The sequence below is a fragment of the Carcharhinus amblyrhynchos genome, chromosome 14 (assembly GCF_965287045.1).
Source record: "Carcharhinus amblyrhynchos chromosome 14, sCarAmb.v2.hapA, whole genome shotgun sequence".
In the NCBI taxonomy this organism is placed as follows: domain Eukaryota; kingdom Metazoa; phylum Chordata; class Chondrichthyes; order Carcharhiniformes; family Carcharhinidae; genus Carcharhinus; species Carcharhinus amblyrhynchos.
In genome coordinates this window covers 2,744,555-2,770,201 of record NC_137337.1, presented here as the reverse complement: position 1 = coordinate 2,770,201, position 25,647 = coordinate 2,744,555, and the positions used below count along the sequence as shown (strand labels likewise).

At 47.7% G+C, this 25,647-nt stretch overlaps 1 protein-coding gene across 1 annotated transcript in view; it reads right to left on the bottom strand.

Annotated features, from left to right (window-relative positions):
- Positions 1-4,086: 4,086 nt before the first annotated feature.
- Positions 4,087-25,647, bottom strand: part of ppp1r36 (protein phosphatase 1 regulatory subunit 36) — a 35,297-nt gene continuing 13,736 nt past the window's right edge. The window contains exons 4-11 of the mRNA XM_080202095.1: positions 25,203-25,345; positions 22,790-22,859; positions 20,594-20,692; positions 17,633-17,764; positions 14,716-14,758; positions 12,629-12,795; positions 10,965-11,159; positions 4,087-4,352 (exon numbers count right to left, since the gene is read on the bottom strand). Of these exons, the coding sequence (XP_080058221.1) occupies positions 4,115-4,352; positions 10,965-11,159; positions 12,629-12,795; positions 14,716-14,758; positions 17,633-17,764; positions 20,594-20,692; positions 22,790-22,859; positions 25,203-25,345 (1,087 nt within the window). The 3' untranslated portion in view covers positions 4,087-4,114. The remainder of the gene's footprint in view (positions 4,353-10,964; positions 11,160-12,628; positions 12,796-14,715; positions 14,759-17,632; positions 17,765-20,593; positions 20,693-22,789; positions 22,860-25,202; positions 25,346-25,647) is intronic.

Sequence of the window (25,647 nt, the reverse complement as noted above, 5' to 3'; positions counted from 1 at the left end):
CCGCTTCCACTACCTCCCATGGCAACGAGTTCCAGGCACTCACCATTCTCTGTGCAAAAAATCTGCCTCGTACATCTCCTTTAAAACTTGCCCCTCGCACCTTAAGAACATAAGAACATAAGAAATAGGAGCAGGAGTAGGCCATCTAGCCCTTCGAGCCTGCCCCGCCATTCAATAAGATCATGGCTGATCTGTCGTGGCTCAGTTCCACTTTCCCGCCCTCTCCCCATAACCCTTAATCCCCTCGCTTATCAAAAACCCATCAACCCGTGTCTTAAAAATATTTAGCGAGGCAGCCTCCACCACTTCAACGGGCAGAGAATTCCAGAGATTCACCACCCTTTGAGTGAAGAAGTTCCTCCTCAACTCCGTTCTAAACCGCCCCCCCCCCCTTTATCTTGAGGCTGTGCCCCCTAGTCCTACTGTCCTTTCTGAGTGGGAAGAGTCTCTCCACCTCTATCCTATCCATCCCATTCATCATCTTATACGTCTCAATGAGATCTCCCCTCATTCTTCTAAACTCTAACGAGTACAAGCCTAGTTTATTCAGCCTCTCCTCGTAGCTCAACCCCCTCAACTCCGGTATCAGCCTAGTAAACCTCCTCTGCACTCCCTCCAAGGCCAAAATATCCTTGCGTAAGTACGGCGCCCAAAACTGCACACAGTACTCCAGCTGTGGCCTCACCAATGCCCTATACAGCTGCAGCAAGACCTCCCTACTTTTATATTCAATCCCCCTCGCTATGAAGGCCAGCATCCCATTAGCCTTCCTGACCACCTGCTGCACCTGCAGGCTGGGTTTTTGCAACTCATGCACAAGGACCCCCAGGTCCCTCTGCACCGTCACCTGCTGCAGTTTTTCGCCACATAAGTAATAGTCCTTCCTACCATTATTCCTACCAAAGTGGACCACCTCGCACTTGCCAACATTAAATTCCATTTGCCAGTTCCTGGCCCATTCGCCCAGCCTATCTAGATCCTTCTGCAGACTCTCCACACCCTCCGCACAATTTGCCATTCCACCAATCTTGGTGTCATCAGCAAATTTCGACACCATACACTCGGTTCCCTCCTCCAGATCATCTATATAAATGGTAAATAGCTGAGGCCCCAGCACCGACCCCTGGGGCACTCCACTAGTCACCAACCGCCAATCCGAATAGCACCCATTGACCCCCACTCTCTGCCTCCTATTTGACAACCAATCCTCTATCCACGCTAACACCCTACCCCCACTCCATGCCCCCTTACCTTCTGCAATAACCTCTTGTGAGGTACCTTGTCAAACGCCTTCTGAAAATCAAGAAAGACCACATCCACCAGCTCTCCTCTATCCACCGCCCTACACACATCTTCATAGAACTCCAATAAATTTGTCAGACACGACTTCCCCTTAACGAAACCGTGCTGCGTCTGCTCTATCAAGCAATTCCCCTCAAGATGCCTCGCTATTTCCTCCTTGATGACGGATTCTAACATTTTACCTACAACAGACGTTAAACTAACCCGCCTATAATTCCCTGCCTTTTGCCTGCCACCCTTCTTAAACAATGGCGTAACATTAGCTGTTTTCCAATCTTCCGGCACTTCCCCGGAATCCAGCGACATTTGGAAAATAACCACCAAGGCATCCACTATCACCTCCGCCATTTCTTTCAGAACCCTCGGATGCATTCCATCCGGTCCTGGGGACTTGTCCACAATCAGTCCCTCCAGTCTGTCGAGCACCGCCTCTCTAGTAACAATAATGTCATTCAGGCCCTCCACTCCTACCACCTTTCCATCGCTAACACCCGGCAAATTATTCACGTCCTCCTCCGTGAAGACCGAAACAAAAAAGTTTTTCAAGACCTCAGCCATTTCCCCATCCCCTGCCACTAAGTCCCCCCTCTCATCCTCTAAGGGTCCAACGTTCACCCTAGCCAGCCTCTTCCCTTTTATATATTTATAAAAACTCTTGCTATCCTTTTTTATATTAAGCGCTAGCCCAGCTTCTTAGTTTCTCCTACCCTTCTTTATCAACTTATTTGTCAATCTTTGTTGACATTTAAATCTCTCCCAATCCTCTTCTCGCCCACTACTCTAAACGCCTCCGCTTTTAATTAAACACTTTCCTCCACCTCCTTCGTTATCCACGGCTTATTACCTCTCCTCCTACGGTCCTTTTTAACCATCGGAATAAATTTCTGCTGAGCACCAAGAAAGATCTCCTTAAAGATCCTCCACTGCTCCTCAGCAGACCTACCTTCCAACGCACTCCCCCAGTCAACATTCGCCAATTCTCAAACTATGCCCCCTAGTAATTAATCTTCCTCCCTGGGAAAAAGCTTCTGACTATCCACTCTGTCTATGCCCCTCATAATCTTGTAGACTTCTATCAGGTTGCTCCTCAACCTCTGTTGTTCCAGTGAGAACAAACCAAGTTTCTCCAACCTCTTCTCATAGCTAATGCCCTCCATACCAGGACAACATCCTGGTAAATATTTTCTGTACCCTCTCCCATGCCTCCACATCCTTCTGGTAGTGTGGCGACCAGAATTGGACTCTATATTCCAAGTGCGGCCTCACTAAGGTTCTATAAAGCGTTAACATAACTTGCCAATTTTTAAACTCAATACCCCGATCAACGAAGGCAAGCATGCCGTATGCCTTCTTGACTACCTTCTCCGCCTGCATTGCCACTTTCAGTGACCTGTGTAACTGTACACCCAGATCCCTGTGAAAGGATCCCTCGAGCCCTTCAAGGCCTTGTCAATCTTTGATTGGATCACGGTTGTATGGGTAAGATGGGTATACAGGGATATGGGCCCAACGTGGGCAAATGGGACTAGTGTAATGGTGAAAACGGGATGACATGAACAAGTTGGGTCAAAGGGCCTGTTTCCATGCTGTAAACCTCTATGACTCTACGGGCCCTATTTTATTATTTTGATTCTATGCGTTGGGTGGACTTGAAACTGGGAGTATTTCAGATCCAACTTTTAGACCAGTTCTCGCTCCCCCTATGCACACTGTCTGAAAAGATATCAGCAATTCCAAATCGTGCTGCGGAAGCCTATGGGTGGGGCTTAATGTGCCCGAAATCCTGCGGCTCCAATTGGCACCTCCAACTGCGCATGTGCAGAAAAAGAATGGTAGAACACTGCACCCCTCCCCCCCTCCCCCACACCCCACCCCAGGCTAGATATTTCCTCCCCCTGGCCCCCCACAGACATTACCTCACCCTCACACCATTACTGACCCCCTTATCCCCCCACCTCCTGCTGTCCAGACCGATCGCAGGCTCCCCCCCCCCCCTTCCCCCTTATTGATCACAGGCAGAATGGCAGCGGACCCCCCTCCTCCCCCACCCCCCACTGATCTCAAGCAGAGAGCTGACGGACATTAGGGACTCACTTCCTCACCAGCTGGAGCATCCGAAGCGGAATTTTGTAGAGCATGCCTGTTTCATGTGAATCTGGATGGGTGAACACGGTGGTAGAGGGGGAAGTGCTGGTAAAGTTGGGCGTGCAGCTCATTAAGTCAATTTTATATTTCTATGTTTGTTTCTAAATGCATGCAAACGCATTTAAATAGCCACCGCACCCGTTTCGGACGTGGTCCTGATTGCAGCCTTGGTAAAGGGGGAACCGGTGCGGAGATGGGCGTGTAACATGTTACTCACCTCACACCCGACTTTACCAAGTTTTCACGCCCAAAAACAGGCACAACTTGATGGTAAAATCAGGCCCCTTGAAGAGTATGGTGAAGTCCTGTTCCGAGTGTCAGATCAACCAGCAGATGGCACCCCCAGCACGACTGCACCCTTGGCCCGTTAGACCATGGTCCAGATTTCACATGGACTTTGTGGGACCTTTCACAAACACTCGTCTCGGGTTGTCGTAGAAATGCATTCAAAATGATTGGAAGCTGATACCTTGGGTAATATTACAGCTCCTGTGACTGCCTCTGTCCTATTCCATTCCTCTCTCTGTGCTTCCACTTCTCAGGAGCTGGATAATGACGGAGTAAACCAGGAGAAACCCCCAACTTATAACAAAAGAACACAGTCACACAAGTTTTATTCCTAAATAGAGTGAAGTCAGTTTAGTGAGTGCAACCAGTACAACATAACTTACAAATCAATCTCCGAGCCGACACCTGCTGTCGTTGCTCTGGAGATGTCCAAAAATTGCTGGGAGGAGTTTATGTCTCCAGTTGAAGAATCAGTGGCACTTGTATAGTGGTATCCACCCTTCTGTCCCAGGACATCCTCCTCACGATCCTCCGTGCCTTCATTCTCCTTGTAAAATTCGATGGGGATGAGCTTATCCGAAAAGAAGTTAGAGAGTGGCTCCCCGATGATTCCCAAGCTGCAAGACACAGAACACGGGATGATAAAGGAGGCATTTCTTTCTGATTCCTTCTCACATTTCCCAAAGCTGCTGATCCCTCACTGGGTTACACGGGTGCCAACGGCTTTTCCCTTCTTCATGTGTTAGTGCTTTGACTCTGCTCCAAGCCCAATTCTGTCCCCACCCTGCACTCACCAAGACCTGCCTGATACGGGGACAGCAGCAGATGACAAACTCCCCCTGCTAGTGATCCAATCAAAACCACACTGTCTAACCAAGACCAGCACGTTCCAGCTAAATCCCCATTTAAGCTGAAATCTCATATCTCAATATGGCAGGAAAGAGATTGGAAAAATATGACCATTTGTGATAGCAGCCCCCAGTGAGAGTCAGCACCTTCAGGAGAGGAGGGGGACCCTGTACCCCAGTGAGAGTCAGCACCTTCAGGAGAGGAGGGGGACCCTGTACCCCAGTGAGAGTCAGCACCTTCAGGAGAGGAGGGGGACCCTGTACCCCAGTGAGAGTCAGCACCTTCAGGAGAGGAGGGGGACCCTGTACCCCAGTGAGAGTCAGCACCTTCAGGAGAGGAGGGGGACCCTGTACCCCAGTGAGAGTCAGCACCTTCAGGAGAGGAGGGGGACCCTGAACCCCAGTGAGAGTCAGCACCTTCAGGAGAGGAGGGGGACCCTGTACCCCAGTGAGAGTCAGCACCTTCAGGAGAGGTGGGGGACCCCGTACCCCAGTGAGACTCAGCACCTTCAGGAGAGGAGGGGGACCCTGAACCCCAGTGAGAGTCAGCACCTTCAGGAGAGGAGGGGGATCCTGTACCCCAGTGAGAGTCAGCACCTTCAGGAGAGGAGGGGACTCTGTACCCCAGTGAGAGTTAGCACCTTCAGAAGAGGTGGGGGACCCCGTACCCCAGTGAGAGTCAGCACCTTCAGGAGAGGAGGGGGACCCTGTACCCCAGTGAGAGTCAGCACCTTCAGGAGAGGTGGGGGACCCCGTACCCCAGTGAGAGTTGGAATCTTCAGGAAAGGAGGGGACTCAAGCTTAGATATATAAGTCAATTCTTCTCACTATACACGTCTTTGATATAACCCACAAGCTTTGCTACAATGTTCTGATTTGTCATCTAATATTCCCTGTGTCCCATTGGAAACACAGAGCTGCTGCTTTACTGAGTTTCCCAGACTTTTCCTTCATTACTGAGGGAGCTGACTCTGGGATTCACTGCACAGGTCCCAAGATCTCTCTGTGAAGTTACCAAGGTGGACAGTTTAACGTGTGACCCAGGAGAGTGGGCACATTGTTCAACAAGCAGAGCGTTCCCAAACCTACTCTCCCACAGAGGTCAAAATGTACATTCTGGGGGCCAGTCTGTCAGACAGGGTTCGATCACACAGACTCTGATCTGCTTTCCCCCAGACTGGCTCAGTGAGATGGGGCTCTGGGATCTCTCCATCCTCAGAGCAGATAGAGCTGCAGTCCTGAGATCATTTCAGCCTCAAAATGTGGGAATTAAGTCTGTGGATGGATTGGAGAATCAGAGAAGCTTGCAGCACAGAGTCAGCACCTTCCTTTCCGACCTGTGTTGACTCTTTGCGACAGTAGTCATGCTTAGCCCCACACCACTGTCTTTTCCTGAGCAATTTTCTACATCTTTCATCTCCATCTAGCTCTCCAACCCCCTTTTAAAATTATTAATGGAATCAACTCCCATCACCTGCTCAGATCCTGGCTGCATTGTCTTTCTAAATGAGTAACTCACCTGATGCCAGTCCCCTGCCATCTCCCTGTAACCCTTTGCATTCTTCTTTTTCAGATAACAGGCTCTATCTCTTTGAAAAGAGGGCAGCACGGTAGCACAGTGATTAGCACGGCTGCTTCACAGCTCCAGGGACCTGGGTTCGATTCCCGGGTTGGGTCACTGTGTGGCGATGGCACATTCTCCTCATGTCTGCGTGGGTTTCCTCCGGGTACTCCGGTTTCCTCCCACAGTCCAAAGATGTGCGGGTTAGGTTGATTGGCCGTGCTAAGAAATTGCCCCTTAGTGTCCAGGGATGTGTAGGTTAGAGGGATTAGTGGGTATAATATGTAGGGATATGGGGGGGTAGGGTCTGGGTGGGATTGTGTTCAGTGCAGACTCGATGGGCCGAAGGGCCTCTTTCTGCACTGTAGGGTTCTATGAAAAGCTTCAACGGAACCTCCCTCCACCACCCTGTCGAGTGGCACAGTGGTTAGCACTGCTGTCTCACAGCGCCAGGGACCTGGGTTCGATTCCTGGCTTGAGTCACTGTCTGTGAGGAGTCCGCATGTCCTCCCTGTGTCTGCGTGGGTTTTCTCCAGGTGTTCTGGTTTCCTCCCACTGTCCAAAGACATGCAGGTTAGGGTGCATTGGCCATGGTAAATTCTCCCTCAGTGTACCCGAACAGATGCCTGAGTGTGGCGACTAAGGAATTTTCACAGTAACTTCATTGCAATGTTAATGTCTGCCTACTTGTGACACTAATAAATAAACTTTAAACTGTCAGACAGTGAATTCTAAACCCTAAAAGATGCGCGGCTTAGGTTGATTGGCTATGCTAAGAAATTGCCGCTTAGGGATGTGGAGGTTAGAGGGATTAGTGGGTATAATATGTAGGGATGTGGGGGTAGGGCCTGGGTGGGATTGTGTTTGGTGCAGACTCGATGGGCCGAAGGGCCTCTTTCTGCACTGTAGGGTTTCTATGGTTCTAAACACTCGCTGTGTGAAAACATTTTTCATCGTCATGCTTTTGATTCTTTTGCCTATTATTTTCAATCTGCATCCTCTCATTGACCTTTCCATGAGTTTTTCCTGATTTACTCTGTGCAGAACCCTTGTGGTTTTGAACACCTCTGAAATCTCCTGTCCACCTTCTCCGACATGGTCTCCAGTACCAAACCTGACCCAATTTGCAAATCGAGTTTACAGTCAGATTCAAGGGGAACAATTCTGTGATTTTATGACAACTCTCTGAGTGAAAAATAAAGTCTCTCCCTCTGGATCTTTCTCTAATTGGATTGGCTCGATTACCTACAGTTATTGTCACATTGGCCAGGGGTTAAAATTTGTTTTTCCCTATTTCCTCAATCAAAACCTCACCATCCTGGAAAGTTCTGTTTGATCATCGCTTCACCTTTGCTGCTCTGAGGAGAGCCTCCTCCTCCTCCTCCAGGTGCCGTGTCTCAAGAGACTGTTGACCACATGAACAGGTAGCATTGAGGAAGCAGTGGGGGGCTGCAGAAGGACTTGGACAGGTTAGGAGAGTGGGAAAAGTGGCAGCTGGAATACAATGTGGAAAAGTGAGAGGTTATGCATTTTGAAAAGAGGAATGGAGGCGCAGACTATTTTCTAAATGGAAATCAGAAACACAAAGGGACTTAGGAGTCACTGTTCAAGATTCTCTTAAGGTTAATGTGCAGGTTCAGTCGGCAGTTAGGAAGGCAAATGCGATGTTAGCATTCATATCAAACACTAGAATATAAGAGCAGAGATGTACTTCTGAGGCTGTATAAGGCTCTGGTCAGACCCCATTTGGAGAATTGTGAGCAGTTTTGGGCCCCATATCTAAGACAGGATGTGCTGGCCTTGGAAAAGGTGCAGAGGAGGTTCACAAGAATGATCCCTGGAATGAAGAGCTTGTCATATGAGGAACAGTTGAGGACTCTGGGTCTGTACTCGTTGGAGTTTAGAAGGATGGGGGGGTTTCTTACTGAAACTTACAGGATACTGCGAGGTTTCGATAGAACGGATGTGAAGAGGACGTTTCCATTAATAGGAAAAACTAGAACCAGAGGGCACAACCTCAGGCTAAACGGACATTCCTTTAAAACAGAGATGAGGAAGAATTTCTTCAGCCAGACGGTGATGAATCTGTGGAAATCTTTGCCGCAAAAGGCTGTGAAGGCCAGGTCATTGAGAAAGAATGGGTTGGTTAATTGGATAAGTAACTGGCTGTCTCATAGAAGACAGAGGGTGGTGGTGGAGGGAAAATTTTCAGACTGGAGGCCAGTTACCAGTGGTGTACCACAGGGATCAGTGCTGAGTCCTCTGCTTTTTGTGATTTTTATCAATGAATTGAAGGAGGGGGCTGAAGGGTGGGTTAGTACATTTGCTGATGACACCAAGATTGGTGGAGTAGTGGATGAAGTGGAGGGCTCTTGTAGGCTGCAAAGAGACATTGATAGGATGCAGAGCTGGGCCGAAAAATGGCAGATGGAATTTAACCCTGATGAGTGTGAGGTGATTCATTTTGGTAGGACAAACTTGAATGCAGATTACAGGGTCAATGGCAGGGTTCTGAGGAATGTGGAGGAACAGAGAGATCGTGGGGTTCATAACCACAGATCTCTGAAGGTTGCCACTCAAGTGGATAGAGCCGTGAAGAAGGTTTATAGTGTGTTAGCGTTTATTAACAGGGGGTTTGAGTTTAAGAGCTGTGGGGTTATGCTGCAACTGTACAGGACCTTGGTGAGACCACATTTGGAATATTGTGTTCAGTTCTGGTCACCTCACTATAAGAAGGATGTGGAAGCATTGGAGAGAGTGCAGAGGAGATTTACCAGGATGCTGCCTGGTTTGGAGGGTGGGTCTTATGAGGAAAGGTTGAGGGAGCTGGAACTTTTCTCTTTGGAGTGAAGGAGGATGAGAGGCAACTTAATAGAGGTTGAGAAGATGGTGAGAGGGATTGATACAGTGAACGTGCAGAGACTATTTCCTCGGGTGGATGTAGCTGTTACTAGGGGGCATAACTATAAGGTTAATGGTGGGAGGTATAGGAGGGATGTCCGAGGTAGATTCTTTACTCAGAGAGTGGTTGGGGTGTAGAATGCACTGCCTGCTGTGATAGTGGAGTCGGACACTTCAGGAACTTTCAGACGATTATTGGATAGGCACATGGAGCACACCAGAATGATGGGGAGTGGGATAGCTCGATCTTGGGATTGAACATAGCTCGGCACAACATCGAGGGCTAAAGGGCCTGTACTGTGCTGTGCTGTTCTAAGTTCTTGATTAATGAGGGGATCGGGGTTATGGGGAAAAGGCAGGAGAATGGGGTGAAAAAATCAGCCATGATTGAATGGCAGGTCAGATTTGATGGGCTGAGTGGCCTAATTCTGTTCCTATGTCTTACGGTCTTATGAGCCTCCATTGGATTTGTCCAACATTTTGCTTGACAGAGAATGGCAGGGGTTTCCAAGAGAATTGTCCTAACTTTTCCAATCTCCTCGCATAAATTGAGGTCCCTCATTCTGATAGCATCCTGGTAATCTTTCTCACTTCCCTTCCTCCAGCCTTTCCAAATTCCCTGAGATGTGGCACCCGGAATTGTCCACAATATTCCAGCTCAGGCCTCCTCACTGGTTTATAACATTCTTGACGTATGCCTTTCTTTTCTGTTTTCTCCTCAAGTAATAAACCCAAATAACCTGTCTGTATTTATAACCAGCCTATCAGTATTTGTGTCTATGGACTACACCAAGATCTCTTACTCATCAGCACGATGTACAGAGATTAGTGCTGCTGCGTCGCAGCACCAGGGACCCGGATTCGATTCCCAGCTTGGGTCACTGTCTGTGTGGCGTTTGCACATTCTCCCTGTGTCTGTGTGGGTTTCCTCCGGGTTCTCTGATTCCCTCCCACAGTCCGAAAGACAGAAAAAAAAGAAAGTTACAACAAAGGAAGAGGTCTTTCTGCCTATGCTGGTTAGGTGGATTGGCCGTGCTAAATTCTCTCTCAGTGTACCTGAACAGGACTGGAGTGTGGCGACTAGGGGATTTTCACAATAGACTCATTGCAGGGTTAATGTAAACCTACTGGTGACAAATAAATAAATAAAGCTTTAACGTAAACAAGCAGGAGCTGGGATGGTTCTCCCTGGAGCAGAGAGGATTATGGGGAGATTGAATGGTGATATTCAAAATCATAACAACTCTGTCAAAGAGTGAGAACACAGTAAAATGTCTGACAACACCAGGTTTAAGTCCAACCGATTTATTTGATAGTAAACTCACTAGCTTTTGGGGTTTGTCCCTTCGTCAGATGAATGGAGAGTTCTGGCCTCAGACAGAGCATATAAAGCACAGACAGTTTACAGGAACAAACTGCCTGTTCCCTTCCTGTTGGCGAACACTTCAGTGGTCACGGGCATTCAGCCTCTGACCTTCGGGTAAGCATTCTCCAAGGCGGCCTTCACGACACACGACAGCGCAGAGTCGCTGAGCAGAGACTGATAGCCAAGTTCCGCACACATGAGGACGGCCTCAACAGGGATCTTGGGTTCATGTCGCACTATCTGTAACCCCCGTGACTTGCCTGGGTTTGCAAAACCTCACTTACTGTACTGTCTGGAGACAATACACATCTCTTTAACCTCCATTCACCTGACGAAGGAGCAAACCCCAAAAGCTTGTGAATTTACTATCAAATAAATCGGTTGGACTGAAACCTGGTGTTGTCAGACGTCTTACTGTGCTGACCCCAGTCCAACGCCAGCATATCCACATCAAGAGTGAGAACAACAGGCACAATGGACAGAGCGCCTCCTTCTGGACTGCAATGTCTGTGCCCAGATAACACCACTGGGTGAGATGGGGGTCGTTGCTTACACATCAGGCAAGTCGTCCTCCAGATTCACCACCTTGGTCTTGTCCTCAGCCAGCTCAGTGTTGAAATCTGGATTGACACGGTGCTGTTTGAAGAGATAGTCCGATTTCTCCCGAGGCGTCTGGAGCAGTGACTGAAGGACTGGCGATCGTTGGTTAAGGATTTTATTTATTGGTGGTCGCTTTAACTGAGGCCGTCTGAGTAACAAGAAAAGGTTGATCAGTAACCTAGGGAGAAGTTCACATATAATAACCCACCACCCAGCTGCAGAGCCACCTAAGGTGGCGCCATTTGGCACCTAAACTGGTGAGTGAGATACACAACAATTAGAAAATTCCTTCATCAGGAGATGCTCCTTGATATTGTACCTCAAACATCTTATACCCTGTCTCAGGAGTGTTTGATGGGGACAGTGTAGAGGGAGCTTTACTCTGTATCTAACTCCATGCTGTACCTGTCCTGGGAGTGTTTGATGGAGACAGTGTAGAGGGAGCTTTACTCTGTATCTAACCCCGTGCTGTACCTGTCCTGGGAGTGTTTGATGGGTGACAGTGTAGAGGGAACTTTACTCTGTATCTAACCCCGTGCTGTATCTGTCCTGGGAGTGTTTGATGGGGGGACAGTGTAGAGGGAGCTTTACCTGTATCTAACCCCGTGCTGTACCTGTCCTGGGAGTGTTTGATGGGTGACAGTGTAGAGGGAGCTTTACTCTGTATCTAACCCCGTGCTGTACCTGTCCTGGGAGTGTTTGATGGGTGACAGTGTAGAGGGAACTGTACTCTGTATCTAACCCCATGCTGTATCTGTCCTGGGAGTGTTTGATGGGGACAGTGTAGAGGGAGCTTTACCTGTATCTAACCCCGTGCTGTACCTGTCCTGAGAGTGTTTGATGGGGGGACAGTGTAGAGGGAGCTTTACTCTGTATCTAACCCCGTGCTGTACCTGTCCTGGGAGTGTTTGATGGGGGGACAGTGTAGAGGGAGCTTTACTCTGTATCTAACCCCGTGCTGTTCCTGTCCTGGGAGTGTTTGATGGGGGACAGTGTAGAGGGAGCTTTACTCTGTATCTAACCCCGTGCTGTACCTGTCCTGGGAGTGTTTGATGGGTGACAGTGTAGAGGGAGCTTTACTCTGTATCTAACCCCGTGCTGTACCTGTCCTGGGAGTGTTTGATGGGGACAGTGTAGAGGGAGCTTTACTCTGTATCTAACCCCGTGCTGTACCTGTCCTGGGAGTGTTTGATGGGGGGACAGTGTAGAGGGAGCTTTACTCTGTATCTAACCCCGTGCTGTACCTGTCCTGGGAGTGTTTGATGGGGGACAGTGTAGAGGGAACTTTACTCTGTATCTAACTCCATGCTGTACCTGTCCTGGGAGTGTTTGATGGGGGACAGTGTAGAGGGAACTTTACTCTGTATCTAACCCCGTGCTGTACCTGTCCTGGGAGTGTTTGATGGGGGGACAGTGTAGAGGGAGCTTTACTCTGTATCTAACCCCGTGCTGTACCTGTCCTGGGAGTGTTTGATGGGGGGACAGTGTAGAGAGAATTCTGCTCTGCGGAGGAGGGGAACCATACCCTCGTGAGTCAGCGCCCTCGGGAATGGGAAGAAAATAGGGGATGAATGAAAGCATTCGATTTTGAAGTGTTCTTCATGCTGATGATATTACCTGGAGCCTGCCTGGGCAGATTTGGGGCTCTTTTCCCCCTTCTTCACTTTTTGAGCTGGGGTAAATATGTCTGAACGAAGCAGTCGGCTTATTTCCAATTCGATCACATCAAAGTTTCTCCTTTCATAGGTCACCCAGGTCACATAAGCGCAGTAGGAGTAGAAGCACTAAAATTACAAAAAGGGGGCTGCTCAGTACCCAGGAGAATCGAACCAGGAGTCGTTCACACCTAACTATTTACATTCTATGGGAAGTTGTTCTTGCCTGAAGCACACACAGGCATTAGGCTAATATCTCAGACTGTGCTGAAATACATCGCCCTGATACTGAGTGTGAGCAGTGGCTGGGTGACACTCTTTTTGTCTCAGAGGCACAAGGTTCTGTATTTATAAAGATGCCACTCCAATGCAACACTGAGGGAGTGCTGCACTGTTGGAGGTCTTTTGGATGCGATGTTAAGCTGATGCCCTGAGCGAAGGAGCATTTAAAGAGCACAAGGTATTCTTTCAAAGACACCATCCAGGACAAAGCAACCCTCTTAGAACACTATAGCATCCTCATTGCTCGCTACAACTCCACGTCTGAAACATTTTCTTCCAATTGTGTTCCAGTATCATTTATATATCTCAAAACTGCAGTAGTCCCAGGACTGACCCTTGGAGAAAGGTTTTGTCAGGATGGATAAGGAGAATAACACTTTCCAGTTGCAGACAGGTCAATAACCAGAAGGCTCAGATTTCAAATAATTAACAAATAAACCAGGGGCAATGTGACAATAATTTGTTTTTACAGAGCAGGTTATAATTATCTGGTGTGGCTGTCTGGAAAGGTGGGGGAAGCAGATTCAATAACTAACAATTGGATTTAGCCTTGAAGGGTAAGATTTGCAGGATCGGGGGTGCCACATTTTCAGAAGAAGTCATGACAAAGTGTCAGTGAGGATTTTCCTCGTTAGAAATGAATGCTGATTGTTATTTACTGGATTCAAATTTACCCTGAAGAGTTGTCGATCCTTTTACCTGTAACAGAGGTGAGGATGGTGAGTTAACCAATTTGCTGTATCCATGGGGATGTGCCATGAGGAAGTATCCATAGGGATGTATCCGTGAGGATATATATGTGGGGATGTATCCATAGGGATGTATCCATAGGAATGAATATGTGGGAACATATCCATTGGGGATGTATCCACGGGGATGTATCCATGGGAATGCATCCAAGGGAACATATCCGTGGGGATGTATCCGTGGGGATGTATCCAAGGGGACGTATCTATGGGGATATATATGTGGAAATGTATCCATGGGAACGTATCCGTGGGGATGTATCCATGGGGATTTATCTGTGGGGATGTATCCATGGGGATGTATCCATGGGGTTGAATCCGTGGGGATGTATCTGTGGGGATGTATCTGTGGGAATATATCCATTGGGGATGTATCCATAGGAATGTATCCGTGGGGATGTATCCGTGGGAATTTATCTGTGGGGATGTATCCGTGGGGATGTATCCTTGGGGATTTATCTGTGGGGATGTATCCGTGGGGATGTATCCGTGGGGATGTATCTGTGAGGATGTATCCATGGGGTTGTATCCATGGGGATGTATCCGTGGGGATGTATCCGTGAGGATGTATCCATGAGGATGTATCTGTGGGGATGTATCCGTGGGGATTTATCCGTGAGGATGTATCTGTGGGAATGTATCGGTGGGGATGTATTCATGGGGATGTATCTGTGGGGATGTATCTGTGAGGATGTATCGATGGGGTTGTATCCATGGGGATGTATCCGTGGGGATGTATCCGTGAGGATGTATCCATGAGGATGTATCTGTGGGGATGTATCCGTGGGGATTTATCCGTGAGGATGTATCTGTGGGAATGTATCGGTGGGGATGTATTCATGGGGATGTATCTGTGGGGATGTATCTGTGAGGATGTATCCATGGGGATGTATCTGTGGGGATGTATCTGTGAGGATGTATCTATGGGGATGTATCCGGGGGGATGTATCCGTGAGGATGTATCCATGAGGATGTATCTGTGTGGGTGGTGAGTGAGCCATTCTGTGATAATGGCACTCACCTCATATAGTTGCCTGTCCTTGTGTGTGGATGAACCCATCGCCCTGTCAAAAATTCCAATCAGTTACTTTGCTTCATCTCAAACCAGCAGAGTGAACAATAAGCAGCTTTTCCGAGCAGTTTTACGGGAGAGAGTTCTTCCTGTGAATCTCAGTGCCGAGAATCCAGCTTTAATGTTGAGATTCTGTGCCCTGAGAAAGGAATAGTTTCTCTCGCTGCCCCCCCCTTACTTTATTAAACTCGGATCAAAGCACCCTTTAACCATTTCTATCCCAGTGAATACAACTCAAAATTATTTTTTAACACTCGGATTCCAGGTATCATTCTGGTAAAGCTGCACTCCCTCCAAGACCAATATATACATGGAGTTGTATCCATGGGGATATATACGTAGGGGTGTATCCATGGGGATATATACATGGAGCTGTATCCATGGGGATATATACGTAGGGGTGTATTCATGGGGATATATACATAGGGGTGTATTCATGGGGATATATACATAGGGGTGTATTCATGGGGATATATACATAGGGGTGTATCCATGGGGATATATACGTAGGGATGTATTCATGGGGATATATACATAGGGGTGTATTCATGGGGATATATACATAGGGGTGTATCCATGGGGATATATACATAGGGGTGTATTCATGGGGATATATACGTAGGGGTGTATTCATGGGGTTATATATGTAGGGGTGTATTCATGGGGATATATACGTAGGGGTGTATTCATGGGGATATATACGTAGGGGTGTATTCATGGGGATACATACATAGGGGTGTATTCATGGGGATATATACATAGGGGTGTATTCACGGGGATATATACATAGGGGTGTATTCATGGGGATATATACGTAGGGGTGTATTCATGGGGATATATACGTAGGGGTGTATTCACGGGGATATATACGTAGGGGTGTATCCATGGGGATATATACGTAGGGGTGTATCCATGGGGATATATACATAGGGGTGTATTCATGGGGATATATACATAGGGGTGTATTCATGGGGATATATACATAGGGGTGTATTCATGGGGATATATACATAGGGGTGTATTCATGGGGATATATACGTAGGGGTGTATCCATGGGGATATATACATAGGGGTGTATTCATGGGGATATATACGTAGGGGTGTATTCATGGGGATATATACGTAGGGGTGTATTCATGGGGATATATACATAGGGGTGTATTCATGGGGATATATACATAGGGGTGTATTCATGGGGATATATACGTAGGGGTGTATTCATGGGGATATATACATAGGGGTGTATCCATGGGGATATATACGTAGGGGTGTATTCATGGGGATATATACATAGGGGTGTATTCATGGGGATATATACGTAGGGGTGTATTCATGGGGATATATACGTAGGGGTGTATTCATGGGGATATATACATAGGGGTGTATTCATGGGGATATATACATAGGGGTGTATTCATGGGGATATATACGTAGGGGTGTATTCATGGGGATATATACATAGGGGTGTATCCATGGGGATATATACGTAGGGGTGTATCCATGGGGATATATACATAGGGGTGTATTCATGGAGATATATGTGTGGGGGTGTATCCATGGGGATATATACGTAGGGGTGTATCCATGGGGATGTATGTGTGGGGATGTATCCATGGGGATATATGTGTGGGGGTGTATCCATGGGGATATATATCCGGGGGTGTATCCATGGGGTTGTATATGTGGAGCTGTATCCATGGGGATATATGTGTGGGGGTGTGTCCATGGGGATGGTTGACATGTTTAGCTAGCTATGTTTAACCTGGAGAGGCAATGAGAGTCCATTGCAGGAAAAGGGCCAAACGAGGCCAGTAAGCTGGCAGGCCTGCCTGGGAATTATATCTCCGGGGTTGGAAACCCAGCAGCTAGTCAGAGGCCAGCACATTACTGAAGGCGGTGGGAGGCAGTGGCTGCTGCTGGTACGATAGCCACCAAGGCCTTGAATTGCCATTGGATCCCAGGTGAATGATGATGGCAGTGGGGGTCATGTGTGGAATTATAGTTGAGGAACCAGGGGTAGGGGGAGAGGGAAGGGGGTCCTGCTCTCAGTGAGCCCCTCCTTCTTGATTCTGTGTCCCTCGGTCGGGCACTGGGATCCTGACAAGGAAACTGGCTGGCTTCCCACGTGGTGAGTCTCTCCATCGTCACTGGGGCGATACCAGCAGCGATGGGGTTGGTCCTTACATGGCCGTCTGCTTCTTCCCACCCTCCCAGCTGCTTACCTGCCCCCTCTACCAAAGACAGGGCATTAAATTCCAGCTGTATATTTGGCTGTGCCATTACCAATCCCCTTGAGGGGAGCTGAGGAAATGAACCCACAAGGAAAAAAGGAGGGAGGAGGCTGGGAGCAGGGCCCAGGAGAGGCATCACTTATCCTCGCACTGCTCCAAGCTCGGCGGCCATCAATGCAGATGTCCAGAAGACCGTAAGACCTAGGAGCAGAATTAGGCCACTCGGCCCATCGAGTCTGCTCTGCCATTCCATCATGGCTGATATTTTTCTCATCCCCATTCTCCTGCCTTTTCCCCATAATCCCTGATCCTCTTATTAATCAAGAACCTCTCTATCTCTGTCTTAAAGACACTCAATGATGTGGCCACCCTTTTGTGGCAAAGAGTTCCACACATTCCCCACTCTCTGGAAGAAATTCCTCCTCATCTCTGTTTTAAAGGATCGTCCCTTTAGCCTGAGGTTGTGTCCTCTGGTTCTAGTTTTTCCTACTAGTTGAAACCTCCTCTCCACTTGTAAGTTTCAATAAGATCCCCCCCTCATTCTTCTAAACTCCAACCAGTACAGACCCAGAGTCCTCAATTGTTCCTCATCCGATATGTCAGTTTTGGTGAATAAAACTGAAGTGGGTACTTACTTTCCACATGCCATGTGGTGCTGTTTCACCATGTCCAAACCCAGTAACAGTTTTGAGTATATCTGCGCCATCAGTTTCTGTGCTAATTCCATTTTAGCATCAGCGTTAGCCATCTCTATCTGCTCCAGGGCACTGGGAGGAACGGGACGGAAAACAGAAACTTTAACAACAGCAACAGCTGAGAGGTTAACTGAGCTCCTTCTATTTTCATCCATCATCTCCTGTCCATCATCTCTTCACTGATTCCCTCAACCCCGCCCCATCACCTTCCCATCGTTCTCCCAATTCACGTTCCAAACCTACCATCAGCTATAGGTCTCCCCGTGGCCCTCGTACAATACAAACCTCCTCACCAGGTGAGTGGAGGCTCACCCAATAGGGAAAGAGCAATGGGATTACGTCTGTCCTTGTTGACAGTAGGCTCCCAGTGATTGGAAAGTGGCTCATGTTGTCCAAAGCCTGGATAGCTGCGGGGGAGGGGGGGGGGGGTCAGTGCTGTGTGGCAGGGGCAGATAGGTAGAGGACCAGTTACAGATAAAGATCATCGATCATAGAATCCTACAGTGCAGAAAGAGGCCATTCGGCCCAACAAGTCTGCACCAACAACAAACACCTAGACCCTATTCCTGTAACACCATGTACCCAAAAATGTGTAGGTTAGATGGATTAGCCACGGTAAATGTGTGAAGTTACAAGGATTGGATGAGGGGATGGGGCTGGGTAAGATACTATCAGAGAGTTGGGACAGACCCGATGGGCCAAATGGCCTCTTCTGCACTGTTGGCAGTCTATGATTAAATGAGAACAGTCCCAACCTCTCCAATCTATCCCCATACCTGAAGTTTCTTATCCCTGGAACCATTCTTGTAAACCTTTGTCTGATTAAGGCTGAGATAAACACAATAAGAAGTCTCACTCCACCAGGTTAAAGTCCAACAGGTTTATTTGGGGCTAATCCCCCTGACACTAAGGGGCAATTTAGCACGGCCAAACAACCTGATCTGCACATCTTTTGGACTGTGGGAGGAAACCGGAGCACCCGGAGGAAACCCACACAGACACAGGGAGAATGTGCAAACTCCACACAGACAGTGACCTAAGCCGGAAATCAAACCCAGGTCCCTGGCGCTGTGAAGCAGCAGCGATAACCACTGTGCTATCAAGCTATCCATAACCACTGTACACCGTGTTGACAATAAAGCTTTTCCTATTGTTTAGTGTCAGGCCCGTGCTCTTGTATGCCTGGGTGAAGGTGGTGACAATGGCTTGGAGCTCAGCCTCTGAGTGTGCACAGGCACAGGCATCAACTGCGTACTGTAGCTCAATGATAGAGGATGAGACAACCTTGGATCTGGCTTCTATGTAATGGAAAGTGAACAGATTCCCAATTGTTCTGTAGCTTACCATCAGCAGGGAGCTTGCTGATGGTAAGATGGAGCACTGGAGTAAGGAATCAAGTGGAGTGTCAAGTGGAGCTTGCGTGACGCCAGTCTGAACATGAATTAGACCTGTGGTGGATCAGTTGGTCAGGATCACAGCTTGCATGTCATCATGGAGCAGGCGGAGGAGGATGGTCACAAACATTTGGGGACAGCTGGAACAGAGGAGGATGCTGTATTATCCCTCATGGTTGACCATATGGAAGGCCTGTGAGGATAAAGAAGGCCATGTACAGGGGTTAGTGCTGTTCCTGCATTTCTCTACTGGGTGCCATGTGGTGAAGATCTTGTCCATCGTGCCTCTTAGTGAGCAGAATCGGCATTGCATCTTTGTGAGGAATTCTTCAGTCATAGGAAGACGGTGATTAGAGGTCTCTTGCGATGATCTTCCCTGTGACCAAAGGCAGGGAAAACCCTCTTCAGTTACTGCAACTGGTCATGTTACCTTTCTTTGGTCACAATGATGATGTCCTGAGATCTCCTGACATGTTCTCCTTCCAGCTAATGGAAATTGTACTTGTGACAATCCTTCACTGCTGTGTTTTAGTGCTTCAATGGGGTTTCCATCTGCTCCTGATGCCTCAGAAAATATCGGAACTGAGGAGGAACCGGTGTAGGCCATTCAGCCCAATAGCCCACCCCACTATTTAATACAATCATGGCCGATAAGACACGTCACTGCCTTTTACACCCATGATCCCCATAACCCTTTACCTTATTGTTCATCAGAAACCTGTCAATCTTTGTGTGAAGCAGACTCAGTGACTGAACTTCCACACCCTCTGGGGTAGAGAATTCCAAAGATTCACAACCCTCTGTGTAAAGACATTTCTGCTCATCTTGGTCCTGAGTTGCATTCCCCTTATTTTGAAGATGTGGATGCTCCACTGTGGAATATATTTTACAGAATTGTTTATCCCGTGCCTGCGTGGGTTTCCTCCAGATGCTCCGGTTTCCTCCCACAGTTCAAAGATGCACGCACTAGGTGCATTGGCCATACTAAATTGACCCTTTGTATCCAAAAATGTGTAGGTTAGATGGATTAGCCACGGCAAATGTGTGAAGTTACAAGGATTGGATGAGGGGATGGGGCTGGGTAAGATACTGTCAGAGAGTTGGGACAGACCCGATGGGCCAAATGGCCTCTTCTGCACTGTTGGCAGTCTATGATTAAATGAGAACAGTCCCAACCTCTCCAATCTATCCCCATAACTGAAGTTTCTTATCCCTGGAACCATTCCTGTAAACCTTTGTCTGATTAAGGCTGAGATATACACAGTAAGAAGTCTCACTACACCAGGTTAAAGTCCAACAGGTTTATTTGGTAGCAAACGCCACTGGTTTGGCTGAGATAGACTGAGATAGACAGAGTTTTGGCCTCTCAGGAAATTAAGGGATATTGAGAGCAGGCAGGAAAGGGTACTTTAGTCCAAGATCAGCCATGATCTTATTGAATGGCAAAGCAGACATGACAGGCTATGTGATCTACTCCTATTTCTTGTGTTCTTACCACCACACTTACGTGACAAAAGTACCCGGCTTGGACAGCAAATCATACTTAGCAAGGAATGCAGAAAAATAATTGAGTAACATCTTCAGAAATTTGTTCAAGTGAGGAGTTCTGAAACAGCAAAAGAACAATGCTGCATTTTACACATCACAATATAACCAGCAAAAACTGAAAATGAACACTTTGGAAAATACACAAAAGTTCCATCTGAAACTGGGAAAGGAAGATATTGTTTCATTGGTGAACCTTTAACTAGAATTCAGTTTATCTCTCCTCTCTTCATCATCTCCAGTAACTTTTCTCCCCACCTTTCCCAATATTCATCGAGTATTCCCATGGCATTTTGAGAGAGCACATGCAGCGATGCATTAGTGTTCCACCTGAAAGACTGTACCTACGGCAGTGCAGCATTATTTAGTGGGTAGCAATCTCAGCTCTTACCGTAGAAGGTTGTGAGTTCAAATCCCATTTCAGAGATCACCCAATATTCAGCTTGATGCCCCAGTGTGGTACTGAGGGAGTGCTGCATCGCTGAAAGAAATCTTGGGCAGGATTGTCCGGTTGCGCTCGCCCCAAAACCGGAAAATCCCACCCAACATCAATGGACCTCTACATGCCCCCGCCTGCCCCCCACCTACGATTCCCGTGGCGAAGTGGGATGGGAACATTCGCTCCTTTAAATCATGGATACACCTGCTTTCTCCAGGCAATGTCAGAGATCCCATGGCACTATTTGATGAAGATCTGGGAAGTTATTCCCAATGTCCCGGGTCCTGGCCAATATTTATCCCTAAATCAACATCATGGAACAGATGATCCAGTCAATACCATGTTGCTATTTGTGAGATCTTGCTGTGTATTGTTATCCAATCAGCTCCAGGCTGGGTTTACTGTTGTTGAAGACACAAGTTAGGACAGTTGGGCTTAGAACATTAACAGGTCACATCAAATCTACACACAAACAGTTCCAGACTTGTACTCATACTCCACACAAGTGTCCTCCCACTACTCTTCATCTCACCCATCAGCATTTCTTACCAATTCTTCCTGTCTTGCACATTCATCTAGAGTTCCCTAAATGTATTGATGGTCAGTGAGGTTCTGCCGCCCTCCACTGCCATCTTCCTCCCTGTCACAGCCTCTGGATGAATCTTTATGTTTCATTCCACGTCTCAGCTGGTCAAAAAACACCAAGATTGGAGACCCTCTGTGCAGGGCTACATGGACAGCACACATTGGTCATTAACATTGTGCAGCCTCCTGGCTTGTCCCATTGGTTGCATTGGTTCATTGAAAAGTAGGGCAGGGGTCAGAGAGACCGAGACTCGGTGCAGTGAGAGAGGACAGCACAGGAACCACCGTTCCAGTCAGTCAGTCTGGAGGTTGTGTGAGCAGGAGGAGCGCACTATGAATTCTTGAAAAACAAATCCAGCTCTGCATGTTGGAGACATACCCCTGGGGATTTATACAGCTACCGCTGCACTGTGTTTGACAGGTTGCCATAAAAACTCCCAACCCACCATGAGATCAGCTTAAAGGTTCTTAAAAGTGGTTGTAAAACAATGGCTTCCCCAAGAGGACTGGCTAGGAGGTAAGGAGGAAATGTTCTGGCAAATGCTGACCACCACCTGCTCAAGGGCAATTAGGGATGGACAATAAATACTGGCCAATTGAAACCCTAACAACAAGAAATGAGAAGAAATGAAAACAGAGAAAGAGACGTGGGTGGGGGTAGAGTGAGATATTTCAAAACTATCTCACCTGCGGGGGCACTGGGCAAGGGATCGGAATGGCCACTGGATCTAATCTCCAAACAAGTCAAGAACCAAGCACCGAGTGAGAGCCTGTCCCATCACTGAAATTAAAATTCTTCCCAGAGTAACAGACAGAGAGAGGCAGCAAAACCCAGAGATAGATAAGAGGGAGTAAGAGAGGGAGAGGGAGACGAAAGCAGAGAAAAGAAAAGGCTGGCGGTTTTACAATTTTACCATCCAGATGTCCAATAATGGAGTACTATGAATTGTGGACACTGCTGTGATTAGGAAACATGCACAGAATGATCCCACAAACATTAACATGATCGATCACCTGTCCATTGGGGGATAACTGTTGGCCACAAAGCTGGGGAAAGCTCTCTGCTGTGGGTGAGGGAGAGTGAGCCACAGCCACAGTACAGTCACAAGGCAACAAAAAGAGACAAACTCTTACTGTAACATCTGCTGAAAAAATGGCGAATTGCAGCCGAAACCTTTTTCTTCCAGTAGAAGGAAAGCAGCCTCTGTTAAAGGACAAAAACATGTCACATCACAATTACTAATATACCGAGTGCAATTTACACAACACCCCTGTTCACAGTGTAACCCCACCATCACAACACCCCTGTTCACACTGTAACCCCACCATCACAACACCCCTGTTCACAGTGTAACCCCACCATCACAACACCCCTGTTCACACTGTAACCCCACCATCACAACACCCCTGTTCACACTGTAACCCCACCATCACAACACCCCTGTTCACACTGTAACTCCACCTTCACAACACCCCTGTTCACACTGTAACCCCACCTTCACAACACCCCTGTTCACACTGTAACCCCACCTTCACAACACCCCTGTTCACACTGTAACCCCACCATCACAACACCCCTGTTCACACTGTAACCCCACCATCACAACACCCTGTTTACACTGTAACCCCACCATCACAACACCCCTGTTCACACTGTAACCCCACCTTCACAACACCCCTGTTCACACTGTAACCCCACCTTCACAACACCCCTGTTCACACTGTAACCCCACCATCACAACACCCCTGTTCACACTGTAACCCCACCATCACAACACCCCTGTTCACACTGTAACCCCACCTGCAGTTACCCCCTCCCCAGTTGCTTGCCATCTATTTCTATCTCCTCTCTGTCAGTGCCAGGTTTATTCATCAACTCTGATCTGCTTCTGCTCATTTGTGGATTAGTTTCAGGGGTGATTGGACTGTTCTACAGGGAAAGATTTTTTAATGTTTTATTCATTAGTCACAGGTTAGAGTTACACCAGCACTGCCACAATGAAGTTACTGTGAAAATTCCCTAGTCACCACACTCCGGCACCTGTTCGGGTACCCTGAGTGAGAATGTAGCATGGCCAATGTATCTAACCAGCACGTCTTTTGGACTGTGGGAGGAAACCAGAGCACCCAGAGGAAACCCACGCAGACATGGGGAGAACATGCAGATTCTGTATAGATAGTGACCCAAACTGGGATTTGGACTCTGGTCACTGGTGAGGCAATCGTGCCACCATGCCGCCCCCTATTGAGCAGATTTGGTTGATGACAGCACGCTTGGAATTCTGCGTACTCTTTTGATCTCCAAAGAATGATATATTTGCCTTAGGGAGAAAACAAGGAAGTTTGACTGGATCGATTCCAGGGAAGAGAAAGTTGTCCTTGGAGGAGGTAGTGAGTAGAATGGGCTTATACTCTTTGGAGATTGGAAGCGTGAGAGTGGATCTCATTGCAGTTCTCTACCCCAGGGTTATGGAGGTCTTGTGGCACAGTGGGTGGCACCCTTACCCTGATCCTAAAGCCCCAGGTTCCAATCCCAACCCAGGAAATGATGGCCAAGGAACCATTCAACCTGCAAATCTTGTCCACACACACCATTGGCTGGCAATAAGAGTGGGAGGCACTCTAAATCACCATGTGATTGAAAGAATCTTGGTGTCTATTCCAGTTCTGAGTTACAGAATGTATGTTGCCACAGCAACTTGAACTCCCTGGTGATCAAACACTCTGAGAGATGTTGATTGAGGGATAAATATTGACCCAGTGTACCAGGGAGAACTCACTGCTCTCACCTCAGTTACAAGGCCAGACTGGAGAGAAGGCAGCTAAGAGGACATTTGACAGAGATGTTCAAAATCATGAAGGGGGCTGGTCAGAGTAGACAGGGAGAGACTGTTCCTGCTCAGAAAAGGATTGAGAATGAGAAGTCACTTATTTAAAATGATTTGCAAAAAAAAAGCAAACGCGATACAAGAAAACACTTTTTCACCCAGCGAGTGGTTGGGTCTGGAATGCGCTGCTGGGAAGTGTGGCGGAGACAGGTTCAATCGAGATGTTCAAGAGGGCATCAGAAGATCATTCGAAGAGAAAGAATGTTCAGGGCCGGGCGGGGTGGGGGGGCGGGGGGGAGGCAGGAGAATGGCACTAAACCATAATGCTTATTTGGACAGTGGGTGCAGACACGGTGAGCTAAATAGCCTCCTTCTGCATTGTGACAAATCTGTGGATTTGTCTCCTAATTGTGTCCAATGGAATCTCCTAGATCCACCTGAGAGAACAGACAGAGTTTAATATATTTCAGCTGAAAGGCTGGGATCACACAGCGCTGCACTGAAGTATCAGCCTGGGTCTTTGAGCTTACGTCTCTGGAGTGGGATTTGTATCACTGACCATCTGACTGAGAGACAGGAGTGTTCCACACTAAACCACAGCTGGCACGCCCGGAGGAACGCCAGCCCTCATGGGAGTTGATGCCCTTGGAAGACGAATAGGGACAATGCTAGGGACAAGGGAAACAAGAAACTGTGTAATATTACACACACATGCTCACTTTTGATGTTTTCGAATGTAACGTACTGAATCCGTCGATCTTCTGATTTCTGGGCTTCAGCGACATTCCCCAGAACTTTTCCATCACTTATCGCTTTCCTGAGGGTAACAATATTCGGCCTGGAAATATCAGCCTGTGAGCTGCTTTCAAACAAAAACAAGATATTATTGAATTATTCTTCACCTTCCAAAAACTCATAAGAGAAACAAAACCAAATTAAAAGACAGTGCCCTGGGCAGTGCAGCACTCCTTCAGTACTACATCGCAGTGTCAGTCCAGTAACTGCGAAAATTTAATTAAAATGGGTACAAAACTGACTGAACAATAGGAGCAGAGATATGGATATTTTTCAGGCTGGAAGAATGTTTGCAGTTGGGGATCCCCGGGGGTGGGTTTTGGGAGCCTTGTTTTTCCTGATATATATGAATGATCTCAATCTTGGTTG